This window comes from Triplophysa rosa, linkage group LG25, assembly GCF_024868665.1.
Source record: "Triplophysa rosa linkage group LG25, Trosa_1v2, whole genome shotgun sequence".
NCBI lineage: Eukaryota > Metazoa > Chordata > Actinopteri > Cypriniformes > Nemacheilidae > Triplophysa > Triplophysa rosa.
In genome coordinates, this window is record NC_079914.1 from 2,898,829 (window position 1) to 2,919,096 (window position 20,268).

Consider the following 20,268-nt stretch of genomic DNA (forward strand, 5'->3'; position numbering starts at 1 on the left):
GGCCCAAACATAACTTCCAGTAGACCTTCGCAAATAATCAAAGTAGTTTTAATTTAATTGAATACAATTAATATAGAATAAAATATGAATATTAATGAATATTAATGTACTTTAAATATGAAATAAATTGTTATATTATTACCAAACACAGACTGTACGTCTGATGAAACCGTCTATACATCCAATCCATTCGCAATGGAAAACACAAGTCACACCCACTATTTTTCTCATTTGATATTCGGTTTTACTCAGAAATGCGTCAGATTATGGAAGTAAAAACAATGTTAACTACAGGATCACAGGGACTTGCAGAGCTAGTAAATAAAAAATCAGTGTTTAAAACTGTAGCCTTACACCATGTCTACACCGGACGCTTTGCGATACGACACGATAAAAGACAATAGAACGCATTAGAACCTATTATAGTTTTACATTTTGTCCACACTGGATGCGGGGAGACATGACAATCCTATTTAGAACAAGCTGTTATCATGCCGCGCCGGTCACGTCTGGTGTAGACACAGTAACCCTATAATAATGATTTATAAGTTCATCTGTTGGGTATAATTCTGGGGTCAACCGTCAGTTTGATGTCATTCGATTTTAACACACGTAATGATAATTATGTGAAGAAACCTGAATTTCATGTTTCAAACAGAGATGGAGACAGAGAGGCAAAAGTTATGGATTATAGCTTTCAGTATCAAAGTACTAAACTCTTCAACAGTCCTACCCCATTTGTAAATGACTAACAACACGTCAACATTGTGCAAACTGTGAACTTTTCTAAGCATTCAGATGTATCATTTTGGTCTCGTCGATGATAACTCAAGTGAGAAATAGAATTACATGCTGTATTTACACAGAATTACAAAGAATTTATAGAAACAGAATATGATACAAGACTTGAGTTTGGAATTTTTGACATAGGCCAGAAATTACTCTAGCAATCACATAGAAATAAATTAACAACCATTTCTTACACCATCATACAACAAAAATGAATAAAGTATTATTATTTTATTAACTTTTTAAATAATGTATTTACTGTGTATTCACGGAAAAAAAGTATTTTAACAAAAAACTTGCACACTTGAGCTTTATACCCACTTTCGGAAGTCTGGCGACAAAGTTCCTCTTCTAGAAATATGGAGGCAATGCCTTGAGGCTTTCTAGTCCCCATTGTGAGTGCTGCCAGCTCTGTTTGGGCCTATTGTTCTCGTCTAATCAGCCGTGGCAAATGTGGAGCCCTCCAGCTCATTACGTATTCGCACTCAGAAGTGACCATGGGAAGTTTTCAGAGGCCCAGGCCTGCATGGGCTGATGAATTACCTGCCTAGACGACACCTAGTGAATCCACACAGTTGCCGTGGCAGTGCTTTCTGATGGGACCGTCAGCTCATCGCTCATCCCGGTGGTCAAACAACCCCCCCTTCTTCCCTATGCCAACGACCGGCTTGAGTTTCACTATTGCTGTCTCGTCTTTCAGCACCTCTGTTCCCCTTCTACACACTCTGTGCTCTGTTTACAAACTCTTGCTAAAGATGGCCGCCCAGACTGGCTTATACAAGAGCTGCTGGCAGCAGTGTCTAAAAAGTATTATGTATTATAAAGATGAAATTATACAATATTTTTTGGACTGCCTTTAAAGGTAAAAGGCCAATAGATCATACCTTATCTTAACTTATCTAAAGCTGGTTATTATCTCATATAGTGGGTGAAATAGGTCACAGATGCGTTCTGATAAGATTGCAGACAGCATGGAAAACAACAATGCTGTGATGTTATGGTTGTTTCTGAAGTTGGAGAAGTTCTAGGACCTTATTTTAGTAAGTAGCAGGGGGTTGTGGCTGCCAGTTGTACGGGTTAACGTGACAATAATTTAAGTTGACTCACCCATCACATCCTCTAATCCCCTGGATATACTGCACTCATACAGGTGTCCACACAATCCAATTATCACCGCCATGCTTGGAAGAAAAAACCTAGCAAAAAAAAAACAGAAAGAGAGAAGGGAAGAATCAAGTCAAACATCTACTGTTATTAAACTTGGCTGAGAATTCATAGTAGATATTTCTGCAATTGTTCATCGCAGACTTTGCAGCTGTGTCCCCAGTGGTTAGGAATCTGTTATTGCATATTCTCAGGCATGCTGCAGTTTATGAATCAGTTCTAACCAGTTCAAGTTTTTCTACTCCGGGTTTTCGAGTAAACATGTTTTCTTGCAAGGCTTATGTGACACATATCTGTGTACGTGTGCTATTGATATCAACTTCCCTTTCATTGTATTACCTCATTTTCATTTATTATATGTGACACTCAACAAAACACAACAATACAGAACCACAATTGCAGGTTCATTCAGGAAATCTATGATGTCTGACTCAAGGAAAATCTCATCCGCCCATCTCACAACTTGTGTACTTGTAGTCTGAAAGCGAGGGCATAAAATAATGGCAGTGGGCTGATTTTCAAGCATGTAATGGGCTTTCTTTCTCCTCCTGCTGTTGTTGGAGTAGTGGGCGTGTGTTTCCTTTCCTGTTGGATCCCACTGTTTGCCCCCTATCAGGACAAAGACCCTTGATTCACTCCCCCTTCAAGGAGTATGTTAAAAACTGCGAGAGAGAGCTCTTTTAGCAAGCATCTATTGATCCCTCCCAAATATGTGGGTTAAAGTCCCATACACGCAGATGGTTGCAAGTCTAGAAGACGCTCGCGACAGACAATACCACTTCTCCCTCGGATTTAATAATCCAACTATCTTTTAAAACTCTTCAGCTAACCTTCTTCAGCTTATCCTTTCTTTACTTTCATACATTCCTCAGTGGCTTATTGGACTGATCCAGGAGTGTGACAGTGGTACAACACTTTTGTTGACTTTAATTGTGACCTTCTGAAGTTCGTCATTTGTCATTAGAGCGTTGGTGTTTGAATTGTGGTTTGCAGAATATCTCGCCCATTCTTATGGCCGCCTTAAATTTATATCCCAGTTTAGCCCAAAGTAAACCGAGGAATCATTCATTATTTGAAAACAATGGGATGTATGGCCTTAGTCACAATAGCGCTCGAAGGAACATAACAACTGGATAAGCAAACCATGAGTCTTAATTGGTTTGTGCTAAACTGCCATGAGCTCAGTTAATGACAGCAAATATCCTTGTGGGAGTTCTGTTTGAGCCCCGGCAAAAATGATATTGCTCTACAAATATAAACCCACGTCCATGCGGATGGGTTTGACGTTAACCGCACAGCCACGGATGCTAAAGAGACATAAATAGAAATAGGATTTTTGAAGTTTGGATTTGAATCAAAATATGTTTGTTACATTGGTTTTATAGTGAGACATTGCAAGGGCCTCCTAATTGTCCCATAAGATTGACATTGTTCTCAGGCAATAAGTTATCTTTGGACAGTTTGAAAAGTGAGGAAAAGTTACTTTTCCTTAAGCAAACATTTTGTTGGAAAAGAAAGGAAATAGTTCACAAGGACTTGCCACATTCCAAACCCTCCATCAGATGGTACATGAGAGAAAGTTGAGAGGGAATCACAATAGCCCACCATGATCCAGCAAAGACACCCCAAATCGAAGGGTTTCCCTCTGCCATCACCCTAGAAAAGGAATTTCCCATTGAATTCCTTCAATTGTAAATAAGAATACATGTTAGAATTGGATTCGGAGGGCTTTCATTAATGGGTGACACAATGTATCTGGTTTGTGTATCTCTAGAATGAGTAGCAATTTCAGCATCCCCTACCCACTGTTCTATTTAATTTCCGTTATTCTAAAAGTCACCTCTCACTACTGTATTACGGTTATTTTACAATACAAACATGTAAGTCAAAGTACAATCAAGTGCTTTTTCTTTTAGGGATGGAATATGAACCTGTTTGGCAGTATGACAACTATTACTTCAAATAATAGAGACATGTTAGTAAAGTACAAGTATCAAGTATCTCGTCAGTCTCTGAATTGTTTGTTTGCCAGTTTACTTAACTGGTACTATAGTCTAAAAGAAGCCACATCAATTTTTGCTGTCCCTCGTGAACGGCCTATTTTTCGTTACAGAGTCAAAATGAAAGGCCTTGTTTGCTCCCCAAGACAAACCTCTATTGGAATCTCTGTTTGGCCTTGTTGAATCACAGAGCGCCTCATAGACAGTTTCGCCTTTTGACAAAGTTTAGGGTCGTGAAAGAGAAAGAGCTGCCTTGTGTGAGGCATCGGAGTACAGCTGGTCTTCTTTCCTCCAGTAGTTTATTAGACACGGGCCATTAATGAATGGAAGCCGCAGTTACAGTAAGTGACAATTACTCGACTTATCTTGCTTGCCACCAGCAATCTCACATATCCACCGCTCAACATGGCCATCATAATTTCTCCCATCATAAAGAGGGCTTGTTGGGCACTGGCAACATCCACAATACCCGTCCTTCAGAGTCAGTTCATGCCATCGCTGACTGTGTTTTCTGGCTTTATCGGGGTACAGTAGCGTGTTTTTGCCATTGTGAATGAGAGAAACTTATTGAGGGATGCAAATAAACAGGTCCAAGCAGGGTTAAGCCCTTTACAAATGACATGAGAGAAAACGGCACAGCCCTGCCGCTCCTACGGTGCCCATCTCTTGTTTCTAATAGCTTAGAAAAAAAACTACAAGGAATGGAAAGTAACCGGTAAACACTGCGAGTTGATCAGGTCTGGGTAGGTATCTCGCTCTGCTAGGTTGTCAGAGGTCGCTATCTTGACGTGAATTGTGATACCACTACTAGCCTAACTATAATTTCTACTCAGCATGAAAATGTTTTGTTATTAGAAGCTCTATCTATATTTAGGTCACATAACAAACCACTGTTATGGTACATTTATTTGCTCATCACAAATTGCTTGTAAGCTCCCCCAAAATTAGCAAGAGAAACATTTCGGTGGCATATTAACCATCTGCTTTTCCTTCATAAGTCATAGTTTGGTATGTAATCAAGATTTGAAAGTGAAAACACAATAGGCTTTGGTTTGTTACAGGCACAGAATTAAACAAACAAGCGTGTGCAAGTGTTGCTAATTCTGTTAACATTTCATCTCGCACATTAAAAATGAATAAATGGCACGCATATCCATCTACAATGACATAACAGTTAACATAACAGACATAACAGTATCTACAACTCTATATTTTAAGTGCAAACCCAATTAAATAGTTTGTAGCATGTCTTTTTTCATAGAATAACATACATTTTTTCAAAGCTGAGCCATGATAAAAAATCCTTTGGTCAGTGTTGAATTTGTTGTGTGAATCTGTGACTTATAGTAGGTTTCACTCCAGCGTGTCTTGATTCAATATGATCTCATGGGAGAACTTAATTTACATGGTTATGTTCATTCGTACGATGTGACAACTCAACACAACTCTCACTGGGGCAAAAGCAGATCACAAAAAATAAATTGAAAGAATTCATCAGAATTAACCACTAATTTACTAAAACGTACAATTTGAATCCAGAAAAACATATGGATTTCATTTTCCATGAACACCATAGTTATTTCCAGGTACCGTTTCAAGTGGAAATTTCAGTTTCACTCAGGATAACAATATTAGGTTACAACAATCTAAATAAAATAACCCCCAACAACCTAACAACATTTTGCATGATTACATTCTACCTTAACGCAATCATTTATTTAATTCATGAACAAATGCAAATGCACACGGCCTTAGAAGACAGTTTGTGGGGAGGTTGCTGAGAGACGCTGCAGGAGTGTGTGCGTGTAGGCTCTGGTATGTTTGTCCCCGTGAAAAGAGGGCCTGTGTTCAGCCCGGCCTGGGCCCCTGTAATGCTGCAAACACCATGGATTTGGACTTCTCTTTTGTTGTCCTGTGTGCTGACATCACACACTGCTGATGGGCTAAAATCCCTCTTTCTCTAACTCCAGCACTTTTGAAACAAAACCATCATGGCACTGATGAGTAATGCCAACTTGCCAAAAATACCTCATTAATCATCACGCTAGCACACACATATCCACACACACAAACAGCCCAATAAGCCAAAACAGCTCCATAGAAATCAATGGCAATCGTACTCTGTTTTATAACAACATGCTCCATTTGGTGTTATAAAAAGGATGGATGCTGATTGGTCGATACAGAGCTACTGTTGTGCTAAAATACAAAATATGGTACTGGTGATAATGTGAAAAACCTGTTTGATTAAAAATCTGCTTATCGCTGTGCAGCATGTGTATAGGCCTACAGTTATCTGTGTTTACATGTCAGGGACTATACTTTAGTGGAAATCAAAAATTTGAACCCATTCTCATAAATAACATGCGATGTTGCAATATCGTGTAATACGTACGCCAAAGTTCAATTGTGCGTGAATATAACGCCAATTTTTGCGTGCATATGATACACCAATTTTAGCGTGTTTTAGCCTGCCAAACCCTAAACCTAACGGTACTATTTTAATTATTTCAGTGTTTCGTCTTCATGTACGTTTCAAAGTGGCTGCTCTCCACCGAGGATCACGCAAACATTGGCATATCATATGCACGCACAATTGAGCTTTGCCATATGTATTATACGATATTGAAACAGCATGTTATTTATGCACAGATCGATGAGAACGGGTAGACATTTTAGTGGAAATTTGAACAACAACAAAAAAAGATAGTTGGCTTCATTAATATCTTATTATTGAATAAACATGTATAAGGCACTTGAGTCATAAAAAGACCACATTTCACCATCAAATTCAAATCCAGTCCATATAGTATTTTTCTCATCGAACATTTCACTCAAAAATCATTGTGGAAGTAAAATTGCTTGTGAACGTTACTTCATGTTGACCTTTAAGATAAATGTGTTTTGGAGACAAAAGAGTCAAAGCTCACATAAGTCTATAAAGATCTCAAAAATCGAAGTATTAATATTTTGAACATCGACAACCATTGAAGCGATAAAAAGGGAAGGAAATTGGAGGCCACCTTACAATTTTTCACCTTGATAAAATGTTTACCTAGAAACACTTTTGCCTTTACCTTCAAAATGTACAAAGAAAGGCCGTGTAGCAAAGTGTAGGTTTCACTCATAGGTACGGCTAATGAATCAAAAAATGGTGGCGAAGGTGCCATTATGCTGAGGTAAACAAACCTACACACGCTCACACACCCAGCAAACATTCTGTCACTCATTTCAGCCACGAGCGAGTTCCCTGACGCTGTAATAACAGCTTGAACTCCTAACAGGAGTAAAGAGAGCACCCGAGATGTTCTGCACCCAAGCTATGAGTATATCACGGTTCACTTCTGTCATAACCACATCAACAATCACACTGCGAGCATTCTCTGAGTATTATCTTCTCCAGATAACAGAATACTTTTTCTCCCTAAGACTTACCAAGGGGTCCAACGTTTCTGAGCAGTGTTTCCCTTTTTTTCCATCGTGATGTGACAAGAGTGGGATGATACCAGCTCTTAGACCCATCGGCAAAGCTGCACTCAAATGCAATCAAATACAATCAGCAACAATCTGGCACACGCTTGCCACACTCCTCACTCGCTCGCTGAGTGCCCACCAGACAGCCCCAGTCTGTTAAATGTGACAGATGGAATCGGCCCCCGAGAGAGGAGTCCGGACTCTGATCTGCGTGGTGAGTCTGTCCTTTGATCGCGCCATCTCCCCTGTGACCGGCCGAAATCATTTCAAATCACCGAGCAAGTTGACTCAGATTTTCAGGGCCAAATGTAGTTTGGCCTTGTTGAAAGTGAGTAGACACGAATCCTTCATCCGGGTGCTGAAATGCGGCCTATCATATGTTCTGCTATGTTGTGTTGTGTTACGTTACGCTCTCGTTCATACCTAAAAACTTTATTTGAACTTGCGAATTGTCATGAGAAGATTGTGTTCCTTCAACTTCCTACAACTGTTAAACACCTGACTGCCTGCCATTGGTCCAAGATGATAACATGGTTGGGAACTTGTCACAAATTGCCATGAGATTTCAGACTTACATTGCTTTTGGGTTAATACATTTTGTAAGGCTGAACACATTTAGTCAGTTGAAGTAAACCTTTCAAACTTCTAATAAGGTTTTAATAACCACTTCTAGCTCATAGTCGATGAGATGAATCTCTCGAACCCTCTTTTACTCTTAGAGCAGCAGATCTGTCAGGCCCAGCTAAATTCTCACCCAGGTTGTCAACTGTGCTTCTCCAAGACAGGGTCATGGGGTTAAAATCGATTTTGCAGGCTACCTGGAGAGCCTAGGCCGCAAACTGACTCAAAAAATGTATATCAGTCTTAGAATTGCCTACCACCCAGGGTTAGGCTGAGCTACCGCTCCCCCAAAATGTCCCAGGCTCAACAGAAGCTGGCACAGGCAGAGGCAGGGGTTGTTGACCCTGCAAGCTGACCTCTTCAAACTTCAACTGAATTGTTCTGGCAGTTTCCACGGTGACAGGCCACTCCATGCTTATCCTACTTAGGCTGAAAAGGGGATGCAAACTTTACAATAATCTGCCAAGCAATGATACAGAGGTTGACACAAGGGAAACAAAACATCAAAGATGATTTACAACTTCAGAAAAGGAATATTAATAAGAAGAGCCGTATGAAAGACAACATTGATCAAATTTTATATACTCGCAGTTTGGAGATATTCATTAAAAGTGGACCTTTCAGGTCATTTTTCAGCTGTCACAATGAACTTTTTTCAACACTGATTTTGTTTCCAAAAGCGGAAAAGACTCAAGGATGAATTTTCAGTATTCTCTGAACCTACTGAGAGGTTATTAGGTATAATAAAAAATTTACACAAGGTTAAGAGTTTGCACACTTGCTGTTGTATGGACGGGGAACCCAGGGTTGCCTAACCCATGCACAGGCATTCATTAACCCTCCAAAAAAACATTCATTAACGTCTTTACTCTTAATCTGTACATGGGTCTTATGAATGAATCTAATCCACAGTAGCACTGACTTCATGTTGAGAGCAAGCTCACCATAATACACAATTACTGTGTCATTTCAAGAGTGAAAAAAAATAACAATCCATTCCCAAGTCAGGATATGATATGACCATATAATATAGTAAAATCAAATCAAAAAGCGTTTTTACGCTTCTCTTTCGACTTATGAACTTTATGTTGGCAGGTGCAATTCAAAAATATGTTAATTGGTACCCTGTCATATTCCACACATAGCAAAACAACATAATAGACATACTGTATAATCAATATACAAATAAACAGCTCTGCTAGTTTTTCTTGGTGCAGCGAAAGTTTTACAGGTTCTTAGATCAAATAAACAAGCACTCATTGCATTTTTTTCTCCCTGTAAGCCACCTAAATAAACTTAAACTGAATTAAATACATATTTATTATTAATTGATTTATTATAATAATATTATTAGCTTTTTAAATAATTTTTTTGGTTTAATATCAAATATAACTATCAGAAAAATATTGGTGTTTTATGAAGAAAGGAAAAACAATAAATGACACCCAAAAAGAAGAAATAAAGAGAAAAAGTATATTATTCACCCAATCATGTCATTTAAACCTGTATGACTTTCTTTCTTCTGCAGAACACAAAAAATATATTTAGAAGAATGTTGGTAACCAAACAACATTGAACTCCATTAACTTCCACTGCATAGACACAAAACCACTGAGAAATTTCTTAAAATATCTTCTTGTGTGTTCCACAGAAGAAAGAGAGGCGAGGATAATTACATAATGACAGACATTTTATTTTCAAGTAATTATACTACTAATTACATAAATATACAAATGAGCGCCATGTCATTACTTTATGAACCTTACCTTTGCACATTGTACATATTGTTATTGTAAATAATCATTAATTATATAAACACAACTTGTATGCGACTTGCAAGCTGATATCAATAAATCAAAACGCAGTGATTGCAACTTCAGCTTTGTTTCTGAGAGCGAATTGCTTGGAGGGAGCCCAGCATTGGGTTGTTGGCACATAGGCCTAATGCCATAACTGCCCACCAACTGTTGCATGTTTTAATGGGACCCTCTTTGTTTCTTATGTTAATCGGGCAGGTTGAGCGCAAAGACAGTGAAATCTCATCCCGCGACTAGATTGGCTTTTCAGAGAGAGATGTCATTTGGCTGAGCTCTGATCTCCTCGATAGGGAGATAGGCACCTGATTCAAATGGTTCGCCTGTTCCTCTAGTCACTCGATCGGCGTGTGAACTCTCTTATTTACAATCAAATGGCCTTACCCGGCAGCACACCCTTCACCATCTCTCATATAACCAACAACACCCACATCACACTGTTGATTTCATCATTCGATTTTTATTACATCAGGTATTGAAAAATCTTTTTGGTTAAAATCTTTTATTCAATCATGCATTCAATTTGTGCAATTTTATTGTGTGTGTTAATGACATGTGTATTAACACGCATTCGTTTGGTTGAATTAAAACTTAACGAAACCCGATTCACAAGCAAACGCGCTTAATTCAGACTGTCGTTTGATTTTTGGCCCGATTCACATTTCGCGTCTAAAATCGCGCGGAAAACGCGAGCTGCACTGCGTTATCCTATCTCTAGACTTTGCGCTCTCCTGGCGTCTGTCGTCGCTAAGCAACCATGGGCCACGATAGCCGTTGAGACGAGGAGGTATAAACAGAGGATATATGGATTATATGCACTGAAACACCTTGCAATAACTCTGCTATTTAGCTATGCTGTGATCATCTGTGTCTCCATCTTCACTGAGCTTGTCTATATTGGCTGGTTGGTTCTTGTCACATGACCTGCGGTGCGCTTGCGGCTTTCTGAAAAGTTGAGATTTTTTCATCTCGATGCGCGACCGCGCGACCGCCACGCGTCTACATTTAAAATAACGAATATGCGCGCGGAAAAGACGCGAAATGTGAATCGTGCCTAAAGCGTTGCGTTCCGTCACTTACAGTTGAACGCTTGAGTTGGTCCTGGGGTCTGAACGAAAGGGAAACAAGCCCTTTACATTCCTGCGGGGTCTCTGACGAGAGCGCATGGGGGACATTCAAAGAGTTTAGACCCACTAACCACACTTGAGCATTAATTACTCGTGCAAGACAGACATTTTTAATCATCATTTGATTTTCAAAATAAACGTGAGACATATTTGGTCAACGGTGTTTCAATGTTTCAATTTTGGTCTATGAAAAAAGCAACAACAATAACAAAGCAAACTAACGAACTAATAAGTTAAATTCTTCAAATACTTAAAAAGCTGATTAGAAACGAATATGCACGTCAACCACTCACAATAAAGGACAGCAGGCTAATGCAGAGAAAAACACGCCAAGAACCATATATAAAAAATAAAGGGAAGACAATTAATTCTGTCCCTTTCATTTTTTAAATAAAAAAATTGACTTAAAAAAAGGAAATGTTGGGCTTGATATTAAATACTCGTGTCCGTATTTAAATAGTTTAGAGATTTCGTTTTATGGGCTTCGATCGTAAATGTTGAAAATAAATGCCTTCCCTGGCCGAATTTGAATGGAAAAGTTTGAATCGATTAATTGTTTAAAGAGTTGTGAGTTATAAGGAAAATCACGACACAATGTAGATACAGGAGGGGCCACGGAGATATGAACATTTTGAGAAAATTAGTTGTCAACAAGCCCACGCGTTCCATTCAGATGACACGGGGGTGACCAGAGAAACATAATGGGCTAGTTGAGGGGCCCATTCAGAGACCAGGCAAACTTTTGTAAACCTTTTCTTCTGAAAGCACACATACGTCTGGTTGGCTCATAACTGAACATTAAAATTAGCCTTGTGCATAATCTCAATAATAAATTATTTCCCTGCGCAATTATCAATTTGCCAGTCCACTTGTGCTATTTTTAGTTTAGGAATTTTGAAGGTTGTGTGCAAAAAAGCCTTATAACTTTAAACAGACCAACAAATAATATATGCAAATTGTGTAACTGACGTTGAATATAATCTTTTAGAAAAGGGTGACCCAGTTGCTTTTTGTGTCATTAATCAACATATAGACCATGTACAAGTGAAGCTTGAAATGAGGAGAACAATGCTCTGCTGTTTCTGAGGGGTCAGCAATGACAACCTCCGAACAGCCCACAACCCAATGCTGGGAAAGTAAAAATAAAACTGATTCTGCTGAAGATGAATCATTCATACAGTGCGTTATAGAGACTTACATGGCGACTTAAGAAATATGAATAACCAATAGATTTGAATACACTCTGTATAGTGAGACCCGGAGGCAAAGAAATCATGAGAGAGCTCTATGTCAAATTGTTTGTCTAACAATATTTTTTAATAATTCATGTTTTTCATAATGACACATTTTTTTTGTTCAAAACTCAACATTCGTAAATGTATAATTCAGATCACGTTAACAATTAACACAAATAAATGCATCGCTCTTGACGTAGCCTACTCTATAAATAACAAAGCACGTGCTTTTCTTTTAGGTTTTGTATATGTGCAGATTTATAAAGGCTGCAAAATTATTCAAATATGAGAAAATATTTTTTGTTTGTTTATTTTAAAATGTTTTGGAAAATACTTTCAATTACAATAGTCTATCACACAAGTAGCTCCAATCCCCCTCTATCTCAATGAGACTCAGTGGTGCATAAAATCGCACTGGATCCGTATTGCTGTTACTGATCGGACGTATAAAAGCAGCGATTGATGAAAGCGTGGGCTGAACTACTCGCATCTCTTTGCATGGCTAACCTGTTGCTGCGCATTATGATACTGAATTGCATGAACTGGTGTAACTTTATTGGACACTGACAGATGTGATCCACATGTAAACTGCTACTCATTTTCAGCTTTTGGAAAAAAAAGATTTTAACCTTTCACTAAATGCGCAAAAACTAAATAATTGTATAAGCAATGCGACTATTACAGTAAAGCCCAAAAGCAATTCAATAAATTTAAATGTTTAAAATTAAATTTAGTGCAATACTAAGAGAAATCCAATAATGAAGACCGTTACAATAAAAGAGTGAGACTATAATAAATTACAATTAAAAGTGTCCAAATGTCCATAATTATAAACAAGAGTTGCATTGATATACTGACATAATAAATGTAATAAATATATAACTAATTACAATCTTGAAATCTCCACTTGCATTATTCTGCACTCTCCATGTCGGGTCTAATCTAGCGTTATTTACACATAGCGAGTTACATTGTTCTGATTATGTAGTCATTAATAACGTGTACACTAACATTTGTAAAAAAAAAACGAATCATTTCTTTAATAATTATTATTCAATAACAGATATGACAAAAGTAAAACAAAGCCAAACGATGTATAAATAAATAGCATGACAAAAATTAAACGCATGTTGGATAATAATAATAAGTGTATTAATACGCATTTTGCGCATAGCATGTGCGGTGGGATGCAGACGTTTGCACACAAGAAAGATCTGACTTAAAAGTAACTTTGCACAACAAATACTGAAAATAAAAGACTGGCATGGTTGAATATGATGACAAGCTCCTGTCAGATTTTGGCAGATTTGAAGTTATGGGCCAAACTCTTTATGACAAACTGTACATTGATAACTACTAAATAACACATTAATTTCACACAGTATTACTTATGGTTACATACACACACACACACACACACACGCACACGCACACACACACACACACACACACGCACGCACGCACGCACGCACGCACGCGCGCGCGCGCACACACACGCGCACACACACACACACGCATAATATGTTTAACTGTTCGGTTATGTCGGTTATGGCAACAAACGTTGTTAAAATTCTTACATTTAAATAGGCAAATATGTTGCTGTGTTTGCTCAGGCTCGGTTCGGCTGCAGGCATGGGATTGATGTGGTGCTGGCTGACAGTGTGTGGTCTTATTGAGACCCCCATCCCCCTGTTTCCCTGCACCTGCACTGGATCATTCACCCAATGAGAGACATCTCTGACAGTTCTCAATTCAGCCCATCTCACAATGCTCAATCCCCCACCATCGCAGCCCCCTACCGTTAAAACGGTCAGAAAAAAAACAACTCATACTTTCTCCAAACAGTTTTCTCTGGTCTCCACCCATTTATTATCAGAGCCAACATACACCAGCTTACAAAAACAAAGAGAAGCATAAATGTCTGCAATTTATGAGTTTAATATATTTGATTTAGCTCTGACTTGTACAGTATGATTCAGATAGTTGTATGGCCAAATAATAATAATAATATTTTTGTGTAATAAAAGCATCCATAATTTACATAGGGTTAGTTGCAGTAGTAGTGGTATAGTGGTAGCAATATTTAAATTTTATTGTTTGTCTATTCTTATTGGTTTATACTGTAGTGACTGTACTAAATAAGGTTTAAATCACACACAGTGTAAATATAATCAATCGCTATTTGCCCACATGATAATGACGTGAGCACTATGCAGACCTTTGTTTTTCACAAACAAACAAAAAAACCCGATACTCTTAACCAATAAAACAAGTTAGTTTACTGTGTTTTAGGCCTAAGCGTGAAAACGTTTCAATACTTGAAAAATATTCATTTGTGATAAAAACGTGATGCTGTCAGTTCAGATTTCCACACAGGGCTCGTTTTATTCACCGAGTTTTGAGTAAAGCAGAATTCAGCGCTTCCCACCTGTTGATCTACAGATATCTGCTAATGCATCAAAGCCATGTTTGCGAACACGACAAAAAACACGCCGAAATGCCAGTATCCAAGCTCTTAACACTTATGCAAAAATCTCTTGCATTTATCTCGCATTCTCCATAGACAGTGTCAGTGAAATAAATACTTACAATAAGCAAAATAAGCAAGTCTTTTATATACACTTGGTTCAAACGTATTTATTAATTATCAGAGAAATGGTTGTTAACAGCCTCAGAGTTGTTTTCTATCAACAGCGGAAGAATATTAGAAACTTGTAATCAGTTGAAATCAGTAATAAGGCCTGTTTTAAAAGTAGATGTGTGAAAGACCTTAAACTTTACAAAAAAAATCAATTACATAAAAACTCTATATTTAAGTGATCTGGTTTTACTTTGAATCAAACCCTCATTCGTTACATGCGTGCCCAATCCACTCATATCCAGCCTTAAATTGCCAATTTATCAGGCAGATTCAGCCATTACAACCAATTCCTTTGCTTGTATAAATAATGGATTCAAGCAGTGCTCCCTGACCCTTTGAGAGTCCGGCAGGGACACGTTTGTCGGAATGAGACCTCGTCAAATATTCATTTAGCGCTTAACGTGAGCCCTTCTCCCCCGAGACCTTCTGTAATGGATGCCTCGGTGCCTTGGCAAGAACCCGGACTGATCTACTACCACAAAACAGCAAAATATCCTGACACCCTTCAGCCTTTAAACTTCACACAATTCACCTGAATAGTCTTATCATCAGCTTGATTCAAACAACACTGACTGACACATGAGAGTGAAAAACATCAGCAGCGTGTTTTTGTGCCCTGCGGCTCTCATCTGTGTTTCCAAACATTAAACAAGCATTTTAATACATTTACATTAATATCAAGACATTCATCAGAGCTGTGGGACTGTCTGACACGCAATGCAAATATGCACTGTTCCCGTTCATTTCTTTTATTCTGTAAAACACAAAGTCAGTCTCATGTTCAGGGCGCAACAGTAATATCCTAAATATGAAAAGCTTACAATTATACTTTGCTTTTTATTAATACGCTACAAATACACATCAAATAAATGTCAATTGTCTTAAATGTATTCATAACACAGTGCATTTTTAATAATCATATTTATATAATTGTGTGTGTTAGCCTATAATGTATTTGTAATAATGTAATATAAATATCGTTAATTTATAATAAAGTGCATGCTATTATTTTATAATATTATGTTAAAATATATTAGGTTATAATAAATCTAATTAATATTAATTGACAATATTCTTCCACTCAAAAAAAAACCATTTCTTTGCGCGCACAAAATTGCAGTCTTTGGAAATGTTTGCAGTCGTACAGAAAAAATAGCTAATAAAAAATAAAATCAAAAACATGAAACGACTACCTTGACGTGCGTCTTCATTTCGTTTGGGACGATTTATCTCCCCCAGCAGTGTAGAGATTTACAGGCAAGAAACTTAAACGCTGTGGTGTCGCACCAGTGTCTTCGTTTTCACTAAAAAACAGAAACGGAGTTAACCTGATGTCCACTTCTAAACTTATTTAACGTCTCGCCTTTCCTTTGTTTGAATCAAACAACGAAAGAAAAAACACTGTCATGAATTGTGCACATGCAGATAAGACACTCCAATACTTACTTTCTAAGAGCTGCACCCCATGTGTGTCATCTTCAAACAAATACACTGTTTCATGCAAATAATGTGTTGATTATGTAAAATCTGCACTTTAATTTAGCTATTTTGAATTGCATTTCAACGTTTGAGTGCTAATTGATTTGAATTTCTTTTGAAAATTAATAACAGAACTAAATCTAGATAGGAAAACCCAAGCACGTTAATATTGATTCAAATGATCAATCAAATCAAAACCAGAAACAATTTCAAATATCCAAATTTCCAAAATTTATTCATTTCAAACTGCATATTGAAAAAAAACTCAGATTGTAACTGTTATAATGTTATTAGTTAAAATATATATACATGGAGCGTTGGCAACTGCGTACAGGCCACATTTTAAAATACAACTACGAAAAATGAAAGTTTTAAAATAAAGACTTAAAATATCACAGTAAATATACAAAAAATTTACAAACCATGAGAAAATAAAGAACACAAACTTCATTTACTTAACAGATGAAGAGTGGGAGACCGAAAAATGAAAATAAAATAGAAGATCTAACCTGCGAGAGTGCCTTGGTTTGTTGTTCTCTCATTTAGAACTAATAATAATAATATAATAATAATAATGATTTTTTTAACTTGTACCTTCAATAAGAAGCTCTTTTTCAGTCCTTTCATTTCAAAGTTTGCAGAATTTTGGAGCATTCTCAACTATGCTATAAACATCAGTTCTGCCATCTTTTTTTTTTTGCACAATAGCTTTTGTAAAAACGCAACCTCCTGCTGTTGACAAACATTACATCTGGCTGTTATTATGTTTCTTTGATAAATACTGTACAAAAAAGTCAATTGCAATAATAAAACATTTGATTTACGCTCCTCCATTTCCACTTTCCAAATCTCACACACCTTGTGGGATTAAAAAAGGAAACAGAACGAAAAACCGTGAGTTCCTACCGTTCCTCTTTAAATAAAGCAAAAGTTTTGTGTTCTTTCCTTGAGCTCTTTACAACTTTTCCCTCCCCAAAGTGTTCTGTACAAAAATAGTCCGGAGGAGTCCAGCAGTTTTAAAAAAGTTCATTTACATATGCGATAAGGGAATCGTGCCGTTAATCGTCGTGCCGGGCACAGGTGCGCTCTGGTAATGTTGGGACATATGCAGTCTGCTCTGGGCATTCTGCTCCTGGACTTCCGCCCCAGGCAGGTACATACTGATCATGTCCCGCAGGTCCCCCGTTTGACACTGTCCGGCTCGGGAGTGAGAGGACGACGTGACCACCGGAGGACTTGAACTGGACTCGGACTTCACCACCGAGCCCATGGAACTCAGCGTCATTCCCGGCGTGCCCTGCTGCGAATAGGACATGCTGTAGGTGGGTGAGCCGTTCATGTACGTCTGCGAGTTGGTCATGGAGTTGTACTGGAGCGCGCTCATGTCGTAGCGGTGCATGGACTGCATCTGCGCCGTGTTGTGCGCGTTCAGCCCCGGGTGCTGCGGGTAACCCAGCTGGTCTTGCATCATGCCGTAGCCTCCGTTGGTCCAGCCGTTCATGTGAGCGTAGCTGTCCATCCTCTGGTTGACCCCAGCGCCCAAACCAGCCCCTACACCGGCACCCATGGCATTCCCACCCGGTGCCAGAAGCCCACCCGGCAGGGTGTATTTGTCCTTCTTCATCAGAGTCTTGGTTTTTCTCCGGGGTCTGTATTTGTAATCCGGGTGCTCTTTCATGTGGAGCGCCCGAAGGCGCTTGGCTTCGTCGATAAATGGTCGCTTCTCGCTTTCGGACAGAAGTTTCCACTCGGCCCCGAGTCGTTTGCTTATTTCCGAATTGTGCATTTTGGGGTTCTCCTGTGCCATTTTCCTCCTCTGTCCCCTCGACCACACCATGAAGGCGTTCATGGGTCTCTTGACCCGGTCCGGGCTGTTTTTCTGGTTGTTTCCTGAAGAGTTGGTGTTACCCGTGCCACCCGTGTTGGGCTGAGAGGCCGGGGACTTCAGCTCGGTTTCCATCATGTTGTACATTTAAAACGATTTTCTTGAAGTCTTCCTCGCCAGTGGTAAAAAACAAAACAAAACAAAACAAAAAACAAGTCCAAATTTGTGGTTGCTGAAGTTACCTTACCAGTTCTGGTAACTTTGCTGAGGAAGTAGGTAGGCTACTCTTAGGTCCTGTTGTGCCCACAAACTTCTTTTCTCACTCTTGAAGAATCAACACAAACTCGGTTTCCCTCCTCGCCAGAGCCCTTGTCAACTCCTAATACTTTTTGAACAAGTTAATAGACAACCATTCATAGAGCGCCTGTCAGCGAATATAAATGGATTTGTCGCTGACCAATCAGAGCGCGTCTGCTCCTTCGGCGACGACTGTGTGTCTTTTTGATTTACATAAAGGGGCGGGGTTACCGGCGGTCAGCAGTGCAGCACAGAGCGCTTCTCCACCAATGAACGGTGTGTGTGAGCTATCAGTGAAACAACTCAAGTGAGAACATTTCACACAAATGGCTTTCTAATGAAACTATATTACACACAGACATGTGATCTGAAGATTTAAACAACAAACATGGCTAATTTTTCATGGTGTGTGCATTCTGTACAGAAAATGTTTTTTTATGACGAGTTTATAATTATAATTCAATAGTTTTAACTGGACTGTTAGAAAAAATGGATTAGTAAATGTTTACATGGCACGTGAAGTCACTTGTCTTATACGCTTAGAAACACTAAATAAAATATCGAAATACTGGTTAATATAAAAAAAGCCTTTACATTATTACAATTTAGATTCAATTATTATTATTATTATAGTTGCTGTTGTTTTTAGTCTTTTTATGAAATCACATTAACAATCTTCACTCTATAGTGGGTTTCTGTGTTTATTTTGAAATTAGCTGGCTTAATACTGTGAAAGAAAAATAGAGGACCCTTCATCACAAAATAGTTTTGTTTCTATTGTTGTCATTACATCACGCCGAACAAAAGCCGTACAAAAGCTGACTTCCCCGACCATGTAAGTTGCTGTAATTCACTTAGTGAAGAGTGGCAGAATAATTCGAATGAAACCTCCTCAAAATAAAATGAAAGCAGCAGCACCTTTTTCTTACAATCGTACACTTTGAAACAGAAATAAATTAAACTACTTCATAACGGGTAAAGCAGGCAGTAGCCCTACTCGTGTTGTTTGTACAAAAGTTCTGATATAAAGTTGACCGTCTTCTTCAGAAGCTGACTATAGGCACTCAAGACAAAAGAAGTGAAACTAATACAAACAGGCTTTCTTTCAGATAAACACGTCGGATCACTTTTATTTCAGGGTGCACGAAAATAGATCTTATTGTGTTTCAACAGCGTCCTCTTGTGGTGAGGACTACAGCTCTATAAAATATATCCATATTTCCATCACATACACTCAGCCTTGTATAGATTAATTAACTTTATAATATAAACATAAACATGAACATAAGCCTATTTAGTTTAGAACACATATTTTAATGTAGCCTACACAAAATTTACAGAATATAAAATAGAGATTGTGTTTTTTTAAAACATTTTGAAATCCATTTTTGGGCGGTGGACGAATAGATGGGTATATTAAAAAATAAATGTCAATAAGTCCCAACCACGTGTTTTTTTTCACTTCGCTTAAACTTCTATTAAGCGACTTACAACGTGAGAATTTTAACACGATGGCAATGCAGCATGTACCATTATAATGCAACTCTAAACTGCTCTCTCTCTCTCTCTCTCTCTCTCTCTCTCTCTCTCTATCTGCATTTGAGTGCCTAATCTTCTTATGGAAATGTGTAGAACAGCGGGGATCTCTAACATCCCAGAGTGCCTCTTGCTTTGGCTAAATTGTTAATTGTCACAGTTCTTCACAATTGTTAGAGTTTGTGCAAAAAATGTGATGCTTCCCAATAAAAATATATATCCAGTAAATCTATTTTAATAATATGGATTGCTTTTGACATATGTCG

At 38.2% G+C, this 20,268-nt stretch overlaps 1 protein-coding gene and 1 long non-coding RNA gene across 4 annotated transcripts in view; both read right to left on the reverse strand.

Moving 5' to 3' along the window:
• LOC130549282 (uncharacterized) overlaps positions 1-20,268 on the reverse strand; it is a 54,353-nt gene that overhangs the window by 11,874 nt on the left and 22,211 nt on the right. For 2 of the 3 annotated variants that reach the window (XR_008962153.1, XR_008962151.1), the window contains exon 3: positions 1,897-1,985. This is a non-coding gene — a long non-coding RNA (uncharacterized LOC130549282). Of the gene's footprint in view, positions 1-1,896; positions 1,986-16,058; positions 16,170-20,268 lie in introns of all 3 variants that reach the window. The other variant, XR_008962152.1, reaches the window with a different exon arrangement.
• On the reverse strand, positions 16,543-18,636 carry sox2 (SRY-box transcription factor 2). The gene has a single exon (XM_057326506.1). It carries the CDS (start codon positions 18,314-18,316, stop codon positions 17,375-17,377), a length of 942 nt encoding a protein of 313 aa, XP_057182489.1. The 5' UTR covers positions 18,317-18,636; the 3' UTR covers positions 16,543-17,374.

Coding starts and splice junctions, on each gene's coding strand:
- sox2 (XM_057326506.1), bottom strand. CDS start 18,316: ATGTACAACATGATGGAAACCGAGCTGAAGTCCCCGGCCTCTCAGCCC.